The sequence below is a fragment of the Dermacentor albipictus genome, chromosome 3 (genome assembly GCF_038994185.2).
Source record: "Dermacentor albipictus isolate Rhodes 1998 colony chromosome 3, USDA_Dalb.pri_finalv2, whole genome shotgun sequence".
In the NCBI taxonomy this organism is placed as follows: domain Eukaryota; kingdom Metazoa; phylum Arthropoda; class Arachnida; order Ixodida; family Ixodidae; genus Dermacentor; species Dermacentor albipictus.
The window spans coordinates 18,960,199-18,980,591 of NC_091823.1; the positions used below are offsets into that span (position 1 = coordinate 18,960,199).

At 47.7% G+C, this 20,393-nt stretch overlaps 1 protein-coding gene across 1 annotated transcript; it reads left to right on the forward strand.

Annotated features, from left to right (window-relative positions):
• The first annotated feature begins 562 nt into the window (after positions 1-562).
• LOC139057274 (uncharacterized) lies at positions 563-14,834 on the forward strand. Its single transcript, XM_070535183.1, has 5 exons — positions 563-575; positions 1,370-1,640; positions 3,253-3,658; positions 4,996-5,242; positions 14,575-14,834. The coding sequence occupies exons 2-5, from the start codon at positions 1,371-1,373 to the stop codon at positions 14,744-14,746; spliced, it is 1,095 nt and encodes a 364-aa protein (XP_070391284.1). The 5' UTR covers positions 563-575; position 1,370; the 3' UTR covers positions 14,747-14,834.
• The last annotated feature ends 5,559 nt before the right edge of the window (positions 14,835-20,393 follow it).

A 20,393-nucleotide genomic window follows, 5' to 3' on the forward strand; every position in this document is an offset into this window, starting at 1 on the left:
GGTGCCTCATCGCTGCCTTAGATCGACTACTTTAGAAACACCGCGTATGTTTTGAACGACAGGCTTTAAAAGCTGTCATGTTGCGAACACGGAATCAACATTTCTTATGATTGTACTGTCTTTTAGGATGTGGTGCGTACGGAAGAGCTACTTCTCGTTATCCCGTCACTCTGTTCTTCTCCCCCTAGAAGAGAAATAAATATATGTAAAGAAAAGTGCGGGCCGCATGCAGCAACAATCCTCTGCTATCGGTGGAAGACCTCATAAGGGCGGGAAGGTTCTCTGACGAATGTGGTAAGAAGGCGCCTCACAGTCGCGACGGTTCAAAACACTTAGCAGATAATGGTTATCGCATTATCTGCATGAAGTAAATTCGTGAAATGCTCGTGAGCTAAAAGTAACCTCAAGGTGAGAAACCGGTCGCAGTGCGGGAAAAGGGAAAACAAAAGGGGATCGTTTTCTGGCAGATAAGGTCTGTCTCCTCCTCGCCATCGCGGGACAGAAATCGTATATAAGGTCAAGAAAGAGCGCGAAACCAAATTTTATCCGTCATTGTCGTTCCCCAAAGGTTTCAGGTGAGTCACTAGTTGCTATTCGAACAAAGGCAATTGGTTTGCCCGGTCACATTTGGCGCTTGTTATGACCAGGGAAGAACTGTGTGTTTGTTGCTGAACAACTAGGTAGGATTAACCGAGCTTAACCGTAGATAGAGCAAGATAGTTGGCACTAGATCACTTCGTTTGAGGTGGCTTGACTCTCACTAGTAAGTAATGGGACGATAACGCCAGAACTGCAAGGTTCACCTGGCCAGCAACAGAGCTGTAAAGCACCATGGTTTATACCAGAACGGTTAGACGGTAAATGTGCTACCGTATCGGATGCGTTATGAGCCTCACATCCTGTTCCCTCGCGTATTCCGCATTTGTAAGCGTACCTCGTCCAGATATCGGTGCCCTCATCGGATATTTGCTTATCTTCCGGTAATGGGTATTATGTAACGTGAAAGTATGAAAACTGTTTTAAAAAACTAAAAGAAACAAAAGAACAAATGCAACCATGCGTGGCCCTCAGAATGGATTTTCTTATGGAAGTTAGCGGAACGGGCGTTCTTGTGATCCAGGTTTTCGAATTAAACGTTTGTGGGCGTGCCTTGTACCTATACAAGTTTTTATCCGTATATTTAGCCAGTGGCGTGGAGTAAATGGGATTATCGTCGGCGAAGCGCTGTTGCGCGTGCTCAGCGGCAAGAGTAAAGGCTACTCCGAAACGAGCTGACACACGAAGAAATGACGTCACTATTTATTCATATGCTGGACCTATAATCGCGCTGAATGTTTTTTTTTCTTCGTTGTCTTTCCTATTCCAAAAGAATGGGCCCGCAAGCCCTCGTCCTCGTACTGCTTGTTGGCTTTTGCGGCCGAGAGATGGCAACAGCTACGCCTGTCTACGTCGACCAGCCCGACGGGGCGCCCCCGAGCCATCCTGATCCCCTGCCGCCTGCTGGGGATCACCAGAACGCGAATTCCGTTGGAGCGGTCTCACAAGAAAGTACTCCCGGACCTCACGTTTCCACACAAACTGCGAGACCTTCGACTGCGCTCCACGTCCAGTCGCACGCGGTGAACGGAGCGCACCACCATGTAAGCCAACATGCGGGGTTCTTTTTTTTTTTTGCGAAGCTAGATATTTTGTTGTAGCTCCGCTCCATCTTGTGCCAAGCAACTTTAATGTGTCGTGCGACTGGTTACTGTCTTAGGGTGCCTCGCACAGCTGTTATCGTTGTGGAGAAACCTGACTATCTCCTCATACTTTTGCATTGACGAACATGGGCTTTCTTTTTGGTTCCCTCAGCTTGTAAGACTGCAGAAAGAGGAGAACCCGAAAGATCAAAAGATATACCGACATCTACCTCAAATACCATAAATATCAGATGAGCTCTCATCGCTCCTTGGAGACGACGAGCAACATTCACGCGTCAATGCTTGCGTGCCTGAGCCTTATCTGCCTCTCTCGATCTCCTTCCTCTCCTTTTTTCCTCCTCACTCTTCCTTCATAATAGGGTAGCCAGATAAGGTGCACTCTTAGCTAACCTATGTGTCTTTATTCGTCTCGAAAGAGCGCAGTAGGCCCCTTTTACTTCTGACAACGAATAACGTGGCATTCCCGACCCGGTAAAAAAGTTCGCGCCAGAGACCGCATCCGACACCATGAAGTTCAGCGTCATGTCCGAACGGCTTCAGAAAGCTTTAGGATTCTGGGGATTTGTAAAAAGAAATTGAGCAGGTGTTGGTAGACGAGTTAGAGACGCTGAGCTCGAAGCGAGTATGTGTACGCGGCGTTGTCGATGGTGGTGATACTGATGTTGCCATAGATGGCGTCGGTATGGCACTCAGTGTTGACAATGCCTCCAGCCGAGCGCAGTACATACATCAAGCCGCAGTGACAGGGTAATGGCAAACTGAGCAACTATAACCAAGTTTTGCAGGCGATACCGTACACGTGGCCTTTGTAGCGGTCACTTAAACGTCTAGGTGCGAAGGTCTAGAGTAGAATATTAGGCATAACCACACGCCACCGAGGAGCGCTACTGAAATGCGAAAAAGTTGCATCTGGCAATCAGTATACGACATTTAGTCGCAAGCATTGTGTGTCCATGTGGTCGTTCGCTGCTGAATGGCGCCACTACAACCAACGCTCTACCATGACTGAGTAATCCGACCGTCTGTGTCAAACACGGCTGACTGTACAGGAAAAAGAAAGAAAGAAAGAAAGAAAGAAAGAAAGAAAGAAAGAAAGAAAGAAAGAAAGAAAGAAAGAAAGAAAGAAAGAAAGAAAGAAAGAAAGAAAGAAAGAAAGAAAGAAAGAAAGAAAGAAAGAAAGAAAGAACTCACCCACTAAGGCAATCCTTATAAACAAGTGGTTACATTCGTGTAACATGAACCAGGGCTACTGATCCACCCATTCATAACCTTTAAAGAGCACAGCGATTAGTATTGTGCAATATTTTCCCACCGACAGCCTGTTTAAATTTGTAAGTGTATTTGCCTCATTGCTGGTATTCATTTGAATCCTTCCGCTTGTGCAATTAGCTCTAGGTGTAGCGTAAGAGCTTAGCAAGTGCGCCTTTGTGTTAATTAAAATCAGTTTCTCCCGCATTTTGTTTTTCTGCAATAAATTTCGCTCACACTTCCGTCATAGATTTGCCGCCTTCCTAACCTGACCATACGAGTCTTTTTCTGTCACCACCATCAGGCTTCGGTGACGACCGCCAGCCCCCAGACGCCAGCGCCGTCGGCTGCCGGCGTTCCGCAAGCCGCCCAGGCCTCACCCAAATCCCAATCAGCCGGCGAGAGGGCGGCCCCCGAGGAACGCAGGCGCCGCCCAGGCTACAACAGGCCCTACTATCCCCAGCGGCCGCAACGGCCGCACAGTCCGTACCGGCCGTACAACAGGCCTGGCTACCAGAGACCTGGCGGCTATCCCTCTCGCTACCCGTACCGGCCGTACCTTCGCGAACAATTAGTCGACCCGGAGTTCGAGCCGTACGACGACCCCGCCTACCGGAAATCCTCGAGCCTGGGCTACGTGCTGGATGCGTTCGTGCGCGTGCTCACCCGCATAGTCAGCGTAGGCAAGCCTGCCAAGCACTCGAAGAAAGGTCCAGTGCTTAGTAACAAAGTTTGGTTTGACTCTGTTTAGTTAGTTGAAGGCTAAAAGAGTTTTGCTATTGGCCTGTTCTTGCTGTACTCAGTTAAGCAGCGCCTTTAATATATAGCACACCAATAGTATTGTATCTACACCCTTTCTCTGAGCACGGCGCGGTAACTCGTGTGTAGCTGATTGTGTAGCCGTGAACTTGTGTCAATACGCGACTTGGCACCGGATCCTCGTCCTTCCTCAGCGGGAAGACGCCACAGCTCCTAATTGATTGCTCTGAATGCGCGTGCATCGTCACATATGGTACAACGAGTAGCGCTCACTTCTTCCAAGTTCGTGCACACCGAACTTGAGTATTCTATAAGCACCGGGAATATATTCCCTTTTTGTGTTGTCTGATGTCTGCTGTCGGTCAGCGAAAAGTAGTACGTCAGGGGTTTGCTCATGCGGCAGACCTAACTTTCCTCCTTTTATTTATTTATTTATTTATTTATTTATTTATTTATTTATTTATTTATTTATGTCAACCTCAAGGTCCGAAGCGGACATTACAGAGGGCAATGGTACAGACATAATTACAAGTAGCAAATCAGCATATAAACAGCAGATGATAATACTTTTATGAACATGTCAGTTTCTTTTCTTTTTTTTACAGCGTGCAAAGAGAAGAAAAGAAACAAAACGAAACAACGCTGACGGTACAGAAGCACAGGTTTGATGCACGACTTTGTAAAACCAGTAAAATGACCCTTTAGGCTTGATCTAAACAGGTAACCAGCCACCCTGGAAGCTCGTTCCACTCATTAATTGTTCGTGGCAGAAAATAGTGATACCATGTACTTGTGTTGCAAAAATTCAACTTGATCTTGCGACAATGGTCTATGCGCCTTGATGTCTATGACGGGCTAAACAGAAACAAGGGTATTTTTTACAGCGAAGCTGTTAAAGGCTACACTTTCCCGACTATCGTGTCCACGTGTAGAAAAAAATCCCGAAGATGGTGCAATGCAGGGCCGACCCGCGGCGTAAATGAAGCAGGCTTTAAACACTCTGATACCTGAGCCGATCCCAAAGATAGTGCAATGCCAGGCCGACTCGCAGCGCAGGAGCAGTTCGTCATTAACGGGCTCACATACACAGCTTCGCTGGTCATCCTTCTTCAGATGGCGGAAGGGCACTGAATTTTTTTTTAGCTACGACATATTGCGCCATGTTTCTCCACAAGAACCCATTTGTAAGAGAAGAGACTTCCGTCTAGCGATCAACACGCCAGATAGCACTCGAAATGTTCTGCCGATTTCCGACGGTTCACAGTTCTTTCGAACATTCTTCGCTCAGGAAGCCCGACGACCAATGGCACCACAAGCACGGGTCCCGGCACCGACGTCACTTCCACCGGACCTCCGCCAGTTGACAATGGCGATGACAGCAGCCTGACCGCGACGCCCCCGCAGTCGTCGCCAGGTGAGAGCTTCTTCTACAGTGTCGGAGACGTGACGGGACCATTCAAGTTCATGGTAGCTCTCGCCGAGGTGCCCTCCGGAGTGCACGCGCCGGTCGACCCACACGTCAACAAACGGCCGTGGTGAGTGCAAACCGTAGACCTAGTATATTTTTTTTCACGTACCACTTGAGAATTTGCTTGAGAGGCAGCTTTAGCTCGGCCCAAACTCCAACGCCGCCTATTCAAATACATGTAAAACGCATAAATGCTTTTCTGAGATAACGTCTGGCCTGATTTTAATGAACTTTGCGGCATTTGAGAGAGAAAGTTAAGTTATAGTGGCTGTTTGATTTGAAATCTTGATTTAACTACCGAACCTTTTAAAGGGGATATTCAAAAATTAGTAAGTTCGAAAGATATAGAAGCACTACGTTTACAAATTCGTAGTCCTGCACCAAGAACAGATATCACAATTCTGTAAACTGCACCCGTTATAGCTTCCAAAGCAGAAAAAATTGTCTTATATCCATTCATATCTTACGTGAGTGTGTCACATTGTTTACAAGGCTTTTGAAAAAGTCCCACTCACATATTAGTGGTCTATTGGAGAACCATGTATAATACATCTAGTTTGACTGCTTTAGATGCAATATTAGACGCAATTTACAGAATTGCGATATTGTTTTTATTGCTGAGTTGACACAGTTGTAAACTTGATAGTTTCGTTTTCTGAAAAGTTACGATTTTTAGCAAATTATCAAAAGGGATTGACAACCTAAATAAAAAGTTCGCCATCAACAGTCCCTATATTTCAACTTATTCTTTTAAATGCAGCACACGTAATCAAACTTGGTGCAATTCTTGCTGAGAAAACTATTTTTCCTTTCCCGCATGTTTAGGTAGGTGCCTCCGATCTAAATTTTGCTCTTAACACAGTGCGCTTAGTCTGATTGATTACGCTTCTCTTGATCCCTGGTGTTTATGCACGTAAACAAGGGCACGTAAACAACGTGCCTTCTTTGGGGCTATAATGAGCACAAGAAACAATACACAAGCGGCGCTAGAGCAGCGTAGGCGACACCAGTACTGCTATCTGCACTATGCTTCAAGGCAAAGTGGCACGTTGGCTGGTTTCTGCAGGCGCACCCTAGCACTTGAGACTACGCTTGAGGGTGAGCAGTCAACGCTGTGATTTGGAAAGGCATGCTGCGCCGAAACACGTACAATCCCACGATTACACTCCTCGTTGGCTAACGCCAGCTTAGCTTAAATTCGACGTTACGTTGGATGATGATGATGAAGCAACATTTGCTGGGCCCGAAATAAATCGGTGGTGCACGCAGGCACCAGACGGGCTGGTTCCCTAGTTACGGGACCCATATGTTTCCAGCAGCTCCTGGCCCCTGTCCGTCAGTGCGAGCTGAATCGGTAGGGCGGGGCTGGATAACAAGGTCTCCCATCGCTCAAGGGGTTGGGGATTGGGGGTGTTGGTTGGAAAACGTTACGTTGGAAAAAAAAAATCCACACGTGGTTGAAGCCCGGCCTACGGACCGTTCCAATTATTTAGAGATCCGCAGCGATACCGTTTCCGCTGCCAGTATATATTCTCTTTCTCAACAACTTTTGTAGAGTTGTACACTAAAGAAGCTCTGGCAACAATAATTTCGGCTATCGGCAAACACTGCACGGGCAGCACCCCACCACGCTTCATACGAGACTGAATCAAGAGACACCGAAAACACACTCGCTGAACGTAGCGTGCGCCACGAAGGCCAAGATAATTTTTCGGTTAGCGACTTGGTTCGTTCATTACCGTTTCCAGAGAACAAAGAAAGAAAGGTCGGAAGGATATCTTTTGCCCTTCTTTGTTTCTTACTCCGAGCACAGTCGTCGCGTGACCCAAGGTCGCGCTACTTCGACGTTTCTCGCGTACTGTTCAGAATCTGGAAACAAGATGGATCAGCGCTTAGCGAAAAAAATAAGGAAAATTACGCGAGGACGGCGTTATACGAGAAATGCTGCTCGGCAGTGTCGTTACCAGGTTACATCGGGGGTCAGAAATAGACCCGCGTACTCGAGGTCGCCGCGTGTAATCCTGTCTGTGTTTGCTTGGCGTGTCGTCGTCGTCGACAAGAGAGCCCCAGATGGTCGTCGTCCCGCAAACGTTGGAGGCGCCAACGACGGGAACAAAGAGCACGGAAATTGTGGCGGACAGAGGACGAACGAGAACGGAGCGGCCGAGGTGGAGGGGCGGGGGGGGGGGGGGGGAGGGGAACAGCGGAAATGAATCCACTCACGCGACCGGAATGGGCGACGTGTAACAGCGCCGACACACGCGCTCGCCGCCGATCATCCACCTCGCTAAAACCGTGCAATGGTAAACAAGCTGCAGTTGCCTTCGCCCAATCGTGACCCAAATCATCAAAGCCAATCGCTCGTCTTAACGGCTCCTAAAATGATTATTTGCTGCCTACTCCCTGGTCAATCACGACCGCTATAGCGACGCGAACGAGACGGCGACCGCCAGTCGCGAAACGCTCTCTCGAGCTAATCGCGTCGCGTGAACGAGGGCCTTTGATTGGCCGACACCAGCGTCAGCTTGCACAGCGCCGCACGGTTTTACTCGTGCTCAGTTAGAGAAAAAGAAAGCGAGAGAGAGAGGGAGAAGGACAGTCGCTCGAATCCGGGCGCGCTGCTCCCGGACTTGCAAGGACAGCGGCATTAATTCCTCTCAAGTGGATGGCACGCCCAATTGAATGTGGCGCGGAGGGCTGGGTCGGCGGAAGGGGAAGGCAGTGCTGAATGTTGTAGCAAGAAAAAGACGTACGCCCCTCTTGACATGGTGCAGGAAGGAGGCACAGCAACCAAGGATTGCTGCTTGGAGACTTGGTCGGGAAAGGCACAAAAAAAATAACTATAATAAGATAACTTTGGAAAACCGATAAGGGGGCAACCCTTCAGAGTCACCGAAGAATACAACTTATATAAAAAAAAACATTTTACTAGCGATTCACGAAGCTTCTCTGGTTATTTTTTAGCCATTCCTTCACCCTGTTTCGAAAGCGAAGCGGCGAACCCCCCCAAAAGAAAGAAACATATCGGAGAGGGCGGCGGAAAGGTGGAAGGGAGAGAGGCTCTTGTACTGCGTGTTTGCTTAGCCGAAAGATATATATCTGCCGCGCGCCTGTCTCTGCCGCCGTGCCAGATAGATCCTGGGGATATTAGATTTTGCGTCTTCGACGGTGGCGCGACGTGGAGCGACCGAGGGGCCACGGCGGAAAGCCTCGAGACGGCGCAATCAAACTCACGACGCGCGCGGCCCGTCCGTCCGGTCGCCTCCGCTTCCGAAACGCGGAGCGGTGCGCGCGCGAGCGCCTCCAGAAGAGGAGGAGGAGGTGATGCTGGCCGGCAGCACTATAGTTGCGTGCAGTTCGGGCAATTAGCGTGCTCTTTTCTGTTGGCTTGCCCCCTTCTTTGATAACATGCTCGGCATCAGGATTGGCTGAAATTCGCTCTTACGAACAATTCTAGTGTGAGAATTCTTTCGTGTGTGAATCCGGGCCCCAGCTGTGTATGAACGCATGCCGGCAAGCTCCATTGCGATTCTGCGCCTGTTCTCGGATTCTGGAAAACAGACTGAAGTCATTGCTGTGCCATTTGTGGTTACATTTATTTACCTATCTATGAGAATTCAAGAAACTATAGAGCGTTGTACGGGTGGTCGAATGTGCTCATTTAAAGAATATACATATAGGGCAGGGATGTGGCCAGAATTCAAGGATGCGTGTTGGGACGCGTTAATTTCGCAGTCGTGGTCAGTAGTGCAACACAGAATCCACACGCGAGAAGCTGAAAGAGCAAACATAGGAAACGATTCCCCTCCGTGTGCCCACCCCGCATTTCGTATAGGCTAAAATTCCATGTTCTGGCTCTTGGGCGCGGCCATGCTCAGTGAGTAAGCGGAAAGATTTATTTTGGCATTGAGCCGCTGCCGGAGTTATCAGCCATCCTTCAGCACGTTCTTGACAGTTTCGGGACACAGGCTAACACGAGCCCTACTGTGCACTTTCTCATTTCCAAATTTTATTAAGCCCATCACTCACGGTACATGTTCATTGTTATTTCACTGTTAAAGGTGAGGGAACGTTTCGTTGTAGGCTCTTAGAAGGAACGTGCGCCGTAGTCGGCACATTCGAGCGAACAGGTCAGGAACCCTTACCACACAGAAATTCGCTGAATTCATTTTGTGCACAGGAGCGCAGTGCTGCATAGAAGTAGCCCTACAGTGCTCGCCACCGAGCCGACCGAAGTGGGCGCAGCATAGAACTTAAGCTAGACTTTGGGGACGAAATTACGCCCCCGACGTGGATGCAAGGGCCCGTACGTAAAGCACGCGCGGTGCTACGCTCGGCGTCTCGCGACCGAATCGGAAGAGCAACAAGACGGGCCTGTCTGCCGCGCAAGCGATCAATTTGGTGCCAGTTCGAAACACGGTTGCTTGCTGCATTTCTCTTCTTTTCCGTTTTTTTTTATTTTCGCTTTAATTGCGCTAGATGCTGCGACGTTTGAGACAGATTGCATGAGCCCATGTTTATCTCTCTCCTCTTTTGGAGCAGTAGCGTTGCTGACGTTGTTGCTTATCTTGTTGTTGCTGTTGTTTGCGTTGTGCAACTGTCTAGCGAGTGGAACTTTTAGAACTTGCTTGCGCTGCAAAGTTTAGATCTTCCAAAGGCTTTCCGCCCGATTGAAATGCGCCGCGTCTTACCTGATTCCGAAGGGACAGCGTGCTGTACAGAGATACAGATGCCTTGCCTCGCCTTTCGCCTATCTTTATCTTTTGATACAGGTTGAAGTACATCGCGTTAATTGCTAAAGGGTTTCCCGACCATTTCGTTTCGGAGCAACTTTGTGCTGACAAACGGTGAGAGGATCGAGTGAAAGGTGATTTATCTGCAAAGTGTGGACGTGACAACAGATTGACACAGTGAGTAAGGAATCAGCTTTAACGCAGGGTCATGACATCAAATAGATCTGAAGGCGCATCCCGCTGATTGCATGGATTATGATGCATGACTGAGGGAGTAATACACATTATTATTATTATTATTATTATTATTATTATTATTATTATTATTATTATTATTATTATTATTATTATTATTATTATTATTATTATTATTATTCGATATAAGAACACGCAAGCTGGCAACAGCCATCGAGAGGGACACAGGAGTGAATGAAGAACAAGGAAACCAGTCAGCCCCGCATGCTCTCTCTCTCTCTCTCTCTCTCTCTCTCTCTCTCTCTCTCTCTCTCTCTCATTCTTTTCGCAATGATGCAATGCCGGAATAAAGGACAACTATTTTATTCCAGTGCTATTTCTTTTCGCTTTTCGTCAATAAATCGAGCGGTGCTCCGCCTACGTCATCTCCACGCGATCGGCTGGTCGTGAACGGTGAGGAAGGAATATAAGCGATCGAAAGGAATCCGTACATTGTGCCAGCCTAGTACGTGCATACAGAGCTTCTTGCCGTCTCTTCACGATGCCCTCTTCCAGGCTGGTGTATGCTTCAATATGCGCTCGCGCTAGTCAAGTGAAAAGAAGAGAGAAAGCTTCTCGAACTGTCATCTTCTCAGTCAGAAGCCTCATCTGTGCACGGCCCACCCAAAAGCCCTACGTCAACCTTAGTACTCATTAGGAGCGTGTTCATTTGCCGCGTGCTCTAGACAAATCGCGCCCAAACAACGGCACCGTGTTTCCCTCAGAGCGAAAACCCCCTGAAATGTCACATTCGCTAACTTAAGACGTTTCCCCGAGGATTGTGCTGATGGCTCGTGTCTAGCAGACCGCGCGGCGCGCTGAACCCATCGAGAGCGAAAATAAAAAAGAAGATGGGGAAAGAGGAGTGAGAGGCCTATCGGAAGGTATACAACCGGTGCGAGCTCATTATGTAAAATCAATAAGGCGTCGCGGCTCTATACGGGTCCCATCCGTCATCGTGTGGCGAACAAGAATCGTTGGCCAGCATAAAGCCGTCGCTAGGAGCTGCAGTGCTCCTCGGCGGGCAATTACGGCGGACGTTAAGTACCTCGCGGATCAATCGAGCGGTGCGAATACATTCCCTCTTTCCCCTAACTGCGACGCTTGGCGCGAGCCTACATGTATAGCTGCCTTTTTAAAACGATTAATCTTGATCTCTACGGGAAAAGTTATATAAGTGATGTATATGCCGTTGGAGATTCACAGGTAATGCTTCCGCCATTTATACTAAATATATACGGCAATGTTTATGTATGTATATCATTCTTAAGAGTCTATATAAGCCTCTAGGGTGAATAACCAAAAAAAAAGAAAAACTACCTCTGGCATTTCACCAGCTGACGTCAAAAGTAATTATGTGTTACAGTTCTCACGTTATTTTCGCAAAGCTCCGTTTATTTCTGCTTCCTTGTCAAGATGTATAAGAGTTACTAAAAATTTCTATGGCAAACTTATTCGCAGAATATAATTCCACATAGCATTGCATTGTGGAGTTCCTTGCAAACTTGTTTACCCTACCTTTTCTAGATATATATATAGGTTGGAGAATGCAACGTATATAAAATTACGCAATTTAATTATTTTATTTACATTTAGACATTAAGGCGACGTTAACCTATGAAAACGGTGGAAACATTGCGCATCGAAATGTAACATTTCGCAAGTTAGCTTCTTTGCAAGGCACAAGGCTCATCGGCTTGCGGCATGGTGGTACGCGGAAAAGCTTGCTTGCAAGGACCATACCGCGTACTTTAATTTTCAATCGCAGAGTCTGAAACTAAATCGTGTTGAAGTTGGTGACTCGAGTGAATCAAGGATAATATCCTCGTAATATGTTATGTCAACTAACCTATGTCGCAGGCCTTGCTAGCACTGTGAGCGACTGCTTGTGCGCAAGAAAGTATCAAGCAGGAGGTGGTCTTCACCGCATTGTTTTATATGGAAAAGCTTACCTCAAGGAGGCCCAGTTTAATGCAACGTGGTCTTCGGCTTACTTGGCGCGTTTCACATGCTGTGTAGACATTACCTAATTCTTTGAAGCTTAGAGTAGTGCAACAAGCGGAGAGCGTGCCTTGATTGCTTTTAACTATGAGCATACTTGACGAGCAAGGGACCTGACGGAGTAACCACAGTGTACATGCTTATATACAACATGGTCGTCCATATTTGGATATGCGAGTAATGACCGTAACTTCACATGGTCGTAAGCAAGCGGGGGGAGAAGGAAGATTAAAAACTCATACAGAAGGAAAGCGCGGTAACGTTCGCACATATTCCAAGGAACCACCATTGACCCTTCAGTCAAGGCAAATTCCTAGTAATTGTGCGCAATACTACACAGCTTCGAACCAACAAATTTATGGATCAAACAATTCATTAATTATTTTTGTTTCATTTCAGAACAGGACGGTTCGTAGCCTAATTATAAAAGATAGATAAGTCAAGAAAGAGGTTTACCCTAGGGCTCCTACAACACAGACGCCCCTAGATCTGACAGGGAAGCCCATACTGAGAACTGGTATTAACTAACGGACGGGCTTTCCGCTGTGACCTTCAGATCACAAATGTGTGGAGTCGACCTGTTCAGAGTTCCCAGTGATTATATTCTACTCAACATCTGCGAAACATCGGGGGATGAAGTGGGTGAAACGTATTAAAGCATCAAATTGCGAGACAAACGCGCGTCTTGTATGATGATTGTTATAGCTCCTTCGGGATTATTTCCCTATTTCACCATCATATAGGTTCCCCAATAGGCGCTCTTACCCTACAGTAGAACTTGGCGCTGGTTCATTCTTAGTCTAAGCGGGAACTGTGCGGAAGAGACGCAGTGCTATAGCGGCGACCCATCAAAGTGCATCAGCGATATTTTTCCTTCAGCCTTTCAGCGGGCGCCTTAGTGCAGAAGCCCCTGTACGTGCAACCTGTAGGAGCCGTTCTTCCATCCGTCTCCGTTTGACTACTGGTTGACGTCGAAGAGGTCCAACGCCATGCAAGCGTCATTGCTGCAGACGGTTTAGTGGTTTACGCAGACTAAAGCTCAAGCTATGTTTAGAGCGCGGTCGCAACCAACCAACATTTTTCAAGCAAACGTCGCGTTTCCTGCTTGGCTTCAACACACGACGCCGCTCGTAAAAGCACCGAAGACGGTTACGACCAGTCTGTGCACACAACTGCAAAGCTATGCGTGAGCCAGAATGCCCTTCCGCCTGAATGACTCAGTGAGGAGCTGAGCGCAGCTTTCTGGCGTAAAACCCAAAAAGAGGCGCGCCATGTAGGAGCCCGGCCGTCTGCACAGGAAAAACGTAAAGCAGAAAGTAGGACGCGTCGGAGCCCAGCAACGAAAACACCTTGACTTCGAGGAATCTGAAAGCATCCGTCGTCGCTCGTGGAACGCCAGGCCTCCCGAGTGATGAAATCTCGCGCAATGTCTCTCTTCGCAGTGCCGAGGAGTCCGTAGGGGGACCTTGTGCCCGAACGCTCGAGTACGTCTGGCCCACTTGGTCATCAGTCGCTAACGCGTAACATAGCCCCCGCTTTAGTCGGATCACTCTTTCCTGTCTATAGCTGAGGACCGCAGAAAACGGTTCGAATGTACATCCAGCAAGGATAATTTGGGTCGGCGGCATATGCGAGGATCACATATGCCACTGTGCGAGAGTGTATATAGTGCATAGCAGGATATGGAACGTTATTATCGCCTATGCTTGCTGGTAGCGCTCTCTGATAACGTGTTAAGTACAATTCGGAATTGTAGTAAACATAAGCAAGAATTTGTATGCCTCGTGAATGCAATGCTTTTCATTTCATTCCTCTCGGTGGTACCGCAGCAGGAAAAGACCAAGACATCTGTCGAAAGTGGCGTTTTCCAAGTTCTTGTACACACTAGCACCTTCCCTATATATCTCATATGCATACATATACCATCGCACCCCGTTTCATAAATCACGCTTTTGTTGGTGTTTGGCGGTGCTACGCACATATTTCTAGGATGACAATACGAAAGGCCAACATCGTTGCTAAAATTTCGATCGGGTACTGCCATTAGAATCAATACGTGGGTCCGAAAACCGTATAAAAATAATCCTTCCAGGTAGTATGATTTAAAAATTGCTAGAATAAGCTTGTACGCTGTGGTACACGTTCCAAACATGAGAGCGTGCAAAATGAGCATAAATTATATTTTCCCTTTTCTGCGTATAAAGCGCATAAAGTCGCAGCTCGACGCTAGGGCTTAGGTAGCCGTGGTAAGATGGCATCTCCCGCTTCACTTCACGGACGCCACCTCCATATCAGAAGTGTTCCCTTAATGTTATTTATCTCCCTTTCAATAATCGTGCCTCGAGCCATTCTCTCAAAAATGCCTAATTAATCCATTGTTCCTTTCTAGAGTAGCGCGTGTGATTTCAATGCAACTGGTGGGTCGGCGCAGGGGAGCCCAGCGGCCAGCGCCAAAGCCGGCAGGTAGCGGTTACGTGGGCGTCATCGAAGACGAAGACCAGGATACCCCGGCAACGGTGGAGGACGGCGCAGAGGAGGAGTTGCCGGAAGAAGCAGACGACGAAGTGGCCACGCCAGAAACGCACCCACCCGTCTACTTTTAAGCGGACGTCACCGGCCGAGAAGAGACGCCCCAATCCAGGAACGGAGAAATGTCACACCATTGGCGAGGAAAACTGCTAGGCTTCTGCAACGAGCAGCAATAAAGACCTTTCTGCCAAAGGTTTCCTATCGCTCAGAATTTTTTCTTCTTCTGACAAGCAAGTATAGGCACGCCGGTACTGCAAGAAAATAGGTCCACGACACTAGGACAGAATGTTATCTAAGACAGCGAAACTTTCTTTCACAGGAATCGGTATGGGATCCTTTCAGCTGCCTGCTAATATCACGTGTAGCACTTTCGGTGTTATAACTCTTTCTCTGCCGTGCGATTTCTGCAGGACTGATTTCGTTATCGTGTATCTTTAGAGATCGTTGTTTATATCTGATTCCTGATTGATGCCGCGCCCAGGAAGTGCGCGGCATTTTTGTGTAAGAAGGCTTACACAACAATAATCCAAATGGCTGGCTGTGCTCCGTGCGATGTCTGCGGCTGCGATGAGAACGTCGGCCACTTCTTATGCCACTGTCTCCGATTTCGTTCAGAAGGGCAGTCGCTCTCCAACGCACTGCGACGTCTAGACGATCAGCAGCTGTCCGCGCAAGCGCTACTCGAACACCGTTCCGATTGCTCGTCGGCTCACAAGGCAGCCAAGTCACTTCTGGGCTTCTTGAGGCCGACTAACCTGTGCGAACGTCTTTGCAGGAGCTGCGTGATGCCGACCACGCGCGTGGATGCATTCACCGAGTCCATCCTCCCTCCCTCCCACCCTCCCTCCCTCTCTCCCTCCCTCTCCCTCTCTCATCTCTCTATCCCGTTTTCTCTTTCCCCAGGGTTTAACACCTGGCCAGACGCTTTATTTTATTTTTTTATATTCTCCTTTTCCTCCTCATCCTCCTTCTTATAAGCAACAGAACACAGCAGCCGTTGATCCACAGTGCCGGGAATTGTTCACTTTTTTTATTATTATTGAAATGAAAAATAAAAAAAAGGATGTAGGCACCCTATAATGGTGACGGCTACTCCCTTTCTCAAAGCAGAAATAAGATTATAAAATAAAGGTTGTAGGAACATGAAAAGAAATGACGTCGCAGGGTGAGTAATCCAGCACAGTCCTATACCTCCGCGAACATATATCTATAGAAGGCAAAGGAAAGTCGCACCCCAGTGAGTTTGTAAACAAAGTCACAAATAAAGTCACGCGAGCGGCCGTGATGTAGACTACGATGAGCATGTGAACAGATGAGGAATTACAAAGTTAAAATAATACACACACAGAATATGATAGTCAAGAGTCAATTTCAACACAAATTACAAAAGAGTATGACACGTAATATACAAGCGCTAATAACTACAAATAATGAAAGTAAGTTGTAGTTACGTTGTGCGTCTATTCAGTGCCATATCTAGTATGATTTAAGGATGCCCGTATTTTCATAAAAATGTTCCAGTGCATTCAATGCTTTTCTGCCGTGTTTATTTCGATAGCCATGGGCCCAGCACTGTTGCGAGTGAGAAAGGCCGGTGAGGATCAATCGGGTTGTTGCACTTGTTCTAGCTGCCGTCATTGTGTCACGCATTGGGGCATTTGAGGAGGAGTAGACGGCGAACATCCTCATCTTCGTTTCCACGGGAGCAAGCCGGGGAAGAAGCCCGTTTTAGGCGGTATAGGAAATGTCTGGTGTATGCTCACCCAAGGCGCAGTCGATGGATTAGTGCCTCGGTACTTTTCGATAGTTCTACATCCAGCCGGTATTTGAGTTCAGGCTCCACTTAGCAAAGAATCGATTCTTTAGTATTTTCATTGAACCAGGTTGACATACACAAGTCCATTAGCTCTCTTAATATGCGTTGCGTGTCCATTGGTGATAAAGTGTTGAGCTGAATTTCTGCATCTTTATGGGCCGATTTTGCCAGCGAGTCCACCAATTCGTTGCCTGCTATCCTGGGACCCACTGTAATATCACTCCATGTTTTCTTTCAGTAGCCTGAGTTAAACTCTTCAGTAGGGCGTGTGTTGTTCGTGCGTGTGGTTGGTTGCCATCCATATGTTCAAGACATGCTAAAGCCGATAAGGAGTCCGTACAAATTACCCAATTTTTCATTGTCTCATATGTTGTGATAAAATAAGTGGCTTGGAGAATTGCCACTGATTCCGCTATTGTTGGTGACGACGTGCGTCGTACCCGACACGCGTACTCTACCTGTAAGGATGGCATAACGTAAGCGGCAGGTCACACTTTCTTTGTTTACAGAACCGTCCGTGTACACGTGAATAGACTCCTGGTACTTGTCAAATAGCTGATGTAAGGCTAATTGTTGAGCTGTTAATGTGGAAACGTCCTTTTTTTATTTTTAAGGCCTTCAATTGACGTTTCTATTTTCGGTGCCGGTAGAAGCCATGGTGGGTGGCAGAGGTTTGAGTGTCAAAAAGGCGATCGCGAAAGTCGTGATCTATGCTCTTAAAACACGGCGTGTATATGTGCAGTCGGATGGTTCGCTATCATTGGAAGAAGTTGGTGGGCAGATTGCTGGGTGGAAATTCTGAAGAGATGTCGGCATGTTTCCAGGCTGCAAATTACGGTGGAATGTGGTTCCCGCGCTGCTGCAATAGTGAGTTGACTTGCGGGACTCCCAGGCACAGTCGTAAGCTCTGAGTTTGCAACAGCTGCAGTCGGTGAAGGGACGTCACAGATAATTTGTGCAATAGAGGTGCGGAGTAAGCAATCTTATGGCGGGCAAGTGCTGAGATAACATGGAGTAGGGATAGAGTTGTTTGACCCCACTTCGTCTCTGCGATTCTGCGAAAAGCATTTATGACACAACTAATTTGGTCCTCCAGGGCGGTCAAATGATAAGTCCATCCAAGCTGGTGGTCTAAAATCACGTCGAGAAAACGATGTTGAAAGACCGAAATATCTTACCTTTTTTTTTTCTCGTGAAAGGCAAAATCGCTGATTTGGCATAGGATATCTGCATGCCCCGTTCTCTTAAATAGTCACTTATTCCATTTAAAGCTTTCTGCATACGATGCTTGTTCAGTATTAAGGAAAGCTTAGTATAAATTTAAGAAAGATTTTTTTGTTCTCCGGTCTTGAACCATGGGCTTGAAATAAATGGCTATTGAAACAGGGGCGAAGTAGGGAGGGCTGTTCTTGAGATGGAATACTCGTATAATTTCGGTCACAGGGAAACTTGCGCTTAATGCAAATTGAGATGTTGAGAGAATTTGTCACAAGCCCATTCTTAAGCACTGGGTAGTACGATGGCTAATGTACAATGTGCCGAGCGTAACAGATGCGCTCTTTACTTCCCTTCGCTAGAGGGAGCTGAGCCGGGCAGCGATGTGAGCGTGCGCGTTCGTACGCGGCATGTGTCGCCTCATATTTCATCCTTGTCACTTGGAGCAGCTAAGTTGTGCCTAGAAAACCCGGCGCAGTTTTTCTCTAAAGTGTGTCAGAGCCGGAGGTAATTTTTGACTAATAAGGCACACCTACCAGGCACGCTGAAGGACATGTTAAAAGAAACGGCGCACACAAACAGCAGCAAAATTAGCGAAGAGCACACATATCTCTTGGCAAAATAGTCGTAAGTACCAAGCCCTTTATGGACAAGTGTTGCCTACAAGCAACAAATAAAATTATTAATTTCATTTTATTATGATTATTAACACGATTTATTAGGAGAGTTTGGCTCCTCTGGGCAGTGCCGGCTTCCTCCTCGTCGCTTGACAGTCAGTCAAGAACTTTATTGAGGTCCTGAGGGGGTTTAAGCCGTTGGAGATCGCACGCGGGGAGCTCCTTGGGCCGAAACCGTAGGCGATGCCCAAGTCGGGAAGGGAACGTGGTGACGCTCCGCCATTTCTTGGGCCCTCTAGACGGCTATGAGTTGGAGTTTGAGGTCCGGGCTTTTAAGGGCTTCTTCCCATTCGGGCTCACTGGAGAGAGGGCCCTCTGGTAACGCGGTACATTGCCAAAGCATGTGCGAGAGTGAGTAATGGAGTTCTGGGCAGTCTGGGCAATTTGCCGGGATTTCTGAATTGTAGTGGCTCAATAGGCCTCGTGACGGATAGGAGTCCGTTTGCAGCATTCGAAACGCGGCCGCCAGCGCGCGCTCGAGTTTGGCGTGCGGGAGCGGGTATTTCATTCTGCCTTTTCGATAGTGTGAGGTGATTTCTTGGTAAGTGAGTAGCGGGTCATTTAACTGAATGTCCAGCCCCTCGGAGGCCGTGGGACCGTCGCGGCGGGCAAGTTCTCGCGCACGGTCGTGGGCCGTTTCATTGAGGTTGTTGTGTACGTGAGTCCAGGAACCCAGAGGAGATGAACATGTACGTACACAGCTGCATATGTAAACACAAGTGCTTCGAATTGTCCGAGAACATATAAAGTTCACATGATCAGGGACAAGGGCACAGATCGTTAAGTGTTAAGGGCGTTAAGTGTACACATACATAACATACTACACCAACATTTACCATCCTAACAAGCACATACATACAGCATAAATACATCTTTCAGTCTGAATACGCAGTTGTTAGCTAAACGTCTTCGGCCGACGCTGAAAGATAGGAAGCAAGAGTAATTTGTTGAATCAGAACAGGAACAGAAGACGACGAAGCTTGCAGCGCGACTCGCTTTCTATTGAATATATTCTTTCTTCCTTTCTTTCTTTCTTTCTTTCTTTCCTTCTTTCTGTCTGTCTGTCTGTCTGTCTGTCTGTCTGTCTGTCTGTCTGTCTGTCTGTCTGTCTGTCTGTCTGTCTGTCTGTCTGTCTGTCCTTCCGTCCGTCCGTCCGTCCGTCCGTCCGTCTGTCTGTCTGTCTGTCTGTCTGTCTGTCTGTCTGTCTGTCTGTCTGTCTGTCTGTCTGTCTGTCTGTCTCTGTATGTCCGTCCGTCCGTCCGTCCGTCCGTCCGTCTGTCTGTCTGTCTGTCTGTCTGTCTGTCTGTCTGTCTGTCTGTCTCTGTATGTCTGTCCGTCCGTCCGTCCGTCCGTCCGTCCGTCTGTCTGTCTGTCTGTCTGTCTGTCTGTCTGTCTGTCTGTCTGTCTGTCTGTCTGTCTGTCCGTCTGTCCGTCTGTCCGTCTGTCTGTCTGTCTGTCTGTCTGTCTGTCTGTCTGTCTGTCTGTCTGTCTGTCTTTTAACTACATGGTTATTGGCCAAATCCCCAGAGTGATACCCTTGTGCCACTAACTCCAACAGAGAGAGAGAGAGAGAGGAATATAAGGAAGGCAGAGATTTTAACCAGTCAAGAGTCTGGTTAGCTACCCTACGTTGGGGGAAGGGAGAAGGCGAAGAGAGAGTAGGGAGAGAGAAGGTATAGAGACGTGCACGGACAGTACTTGAGCCAAAGCCGTTCGCGCAAACCAGACGTTCTGAGAAAGCACAAAAATGCCTTCACTGCCTTCTGAGCCGATTATCGGTGGGGACGGTGACCTAGTACTGTCTGTTCACTCAGAGGACGATCATCTCGACCTCTCTATCAGTTTTCCGATGGAACTGGCAAGCGAAATTGGTCCGTATGATGCAGTGTCCACAGGCGAATTGCCAGGCTTGAGCAGCGGGATTAGGCGACTGGTCTTCTATTCCTGGGAAACCATACCTGTCTGCCAGGAGCTGTTGAACAAGACCAGGAGCACTTTCTGAGCCTCTTGGGA

Excerpts from the sequence above, each read along its gene's own strand:
- LOC139057274 (XM_070535183.1), top strand. The coding sequence starts at position 1,371 with ATGGGCCCGCAAGCCCTCGTCCTCGTACTGCTTGTTGGCTTTTGCGGC. Across the intron at positions 1,641-3,252 it reads TGAACGGAGCGCACCACCAT|GCTTCGGTGACGACCGCCAG; the intron begins GTAAGCCAACAT and ends CACCACCATCAG. Across the intron at positions 3,659-4,995 it reads TGCCAAGCACTCGAAGAAAG|GAAGCCCGACGACCAATGGC; the intron begins GTCCAGTGCTTA and ends TTCTTCGCTCAG.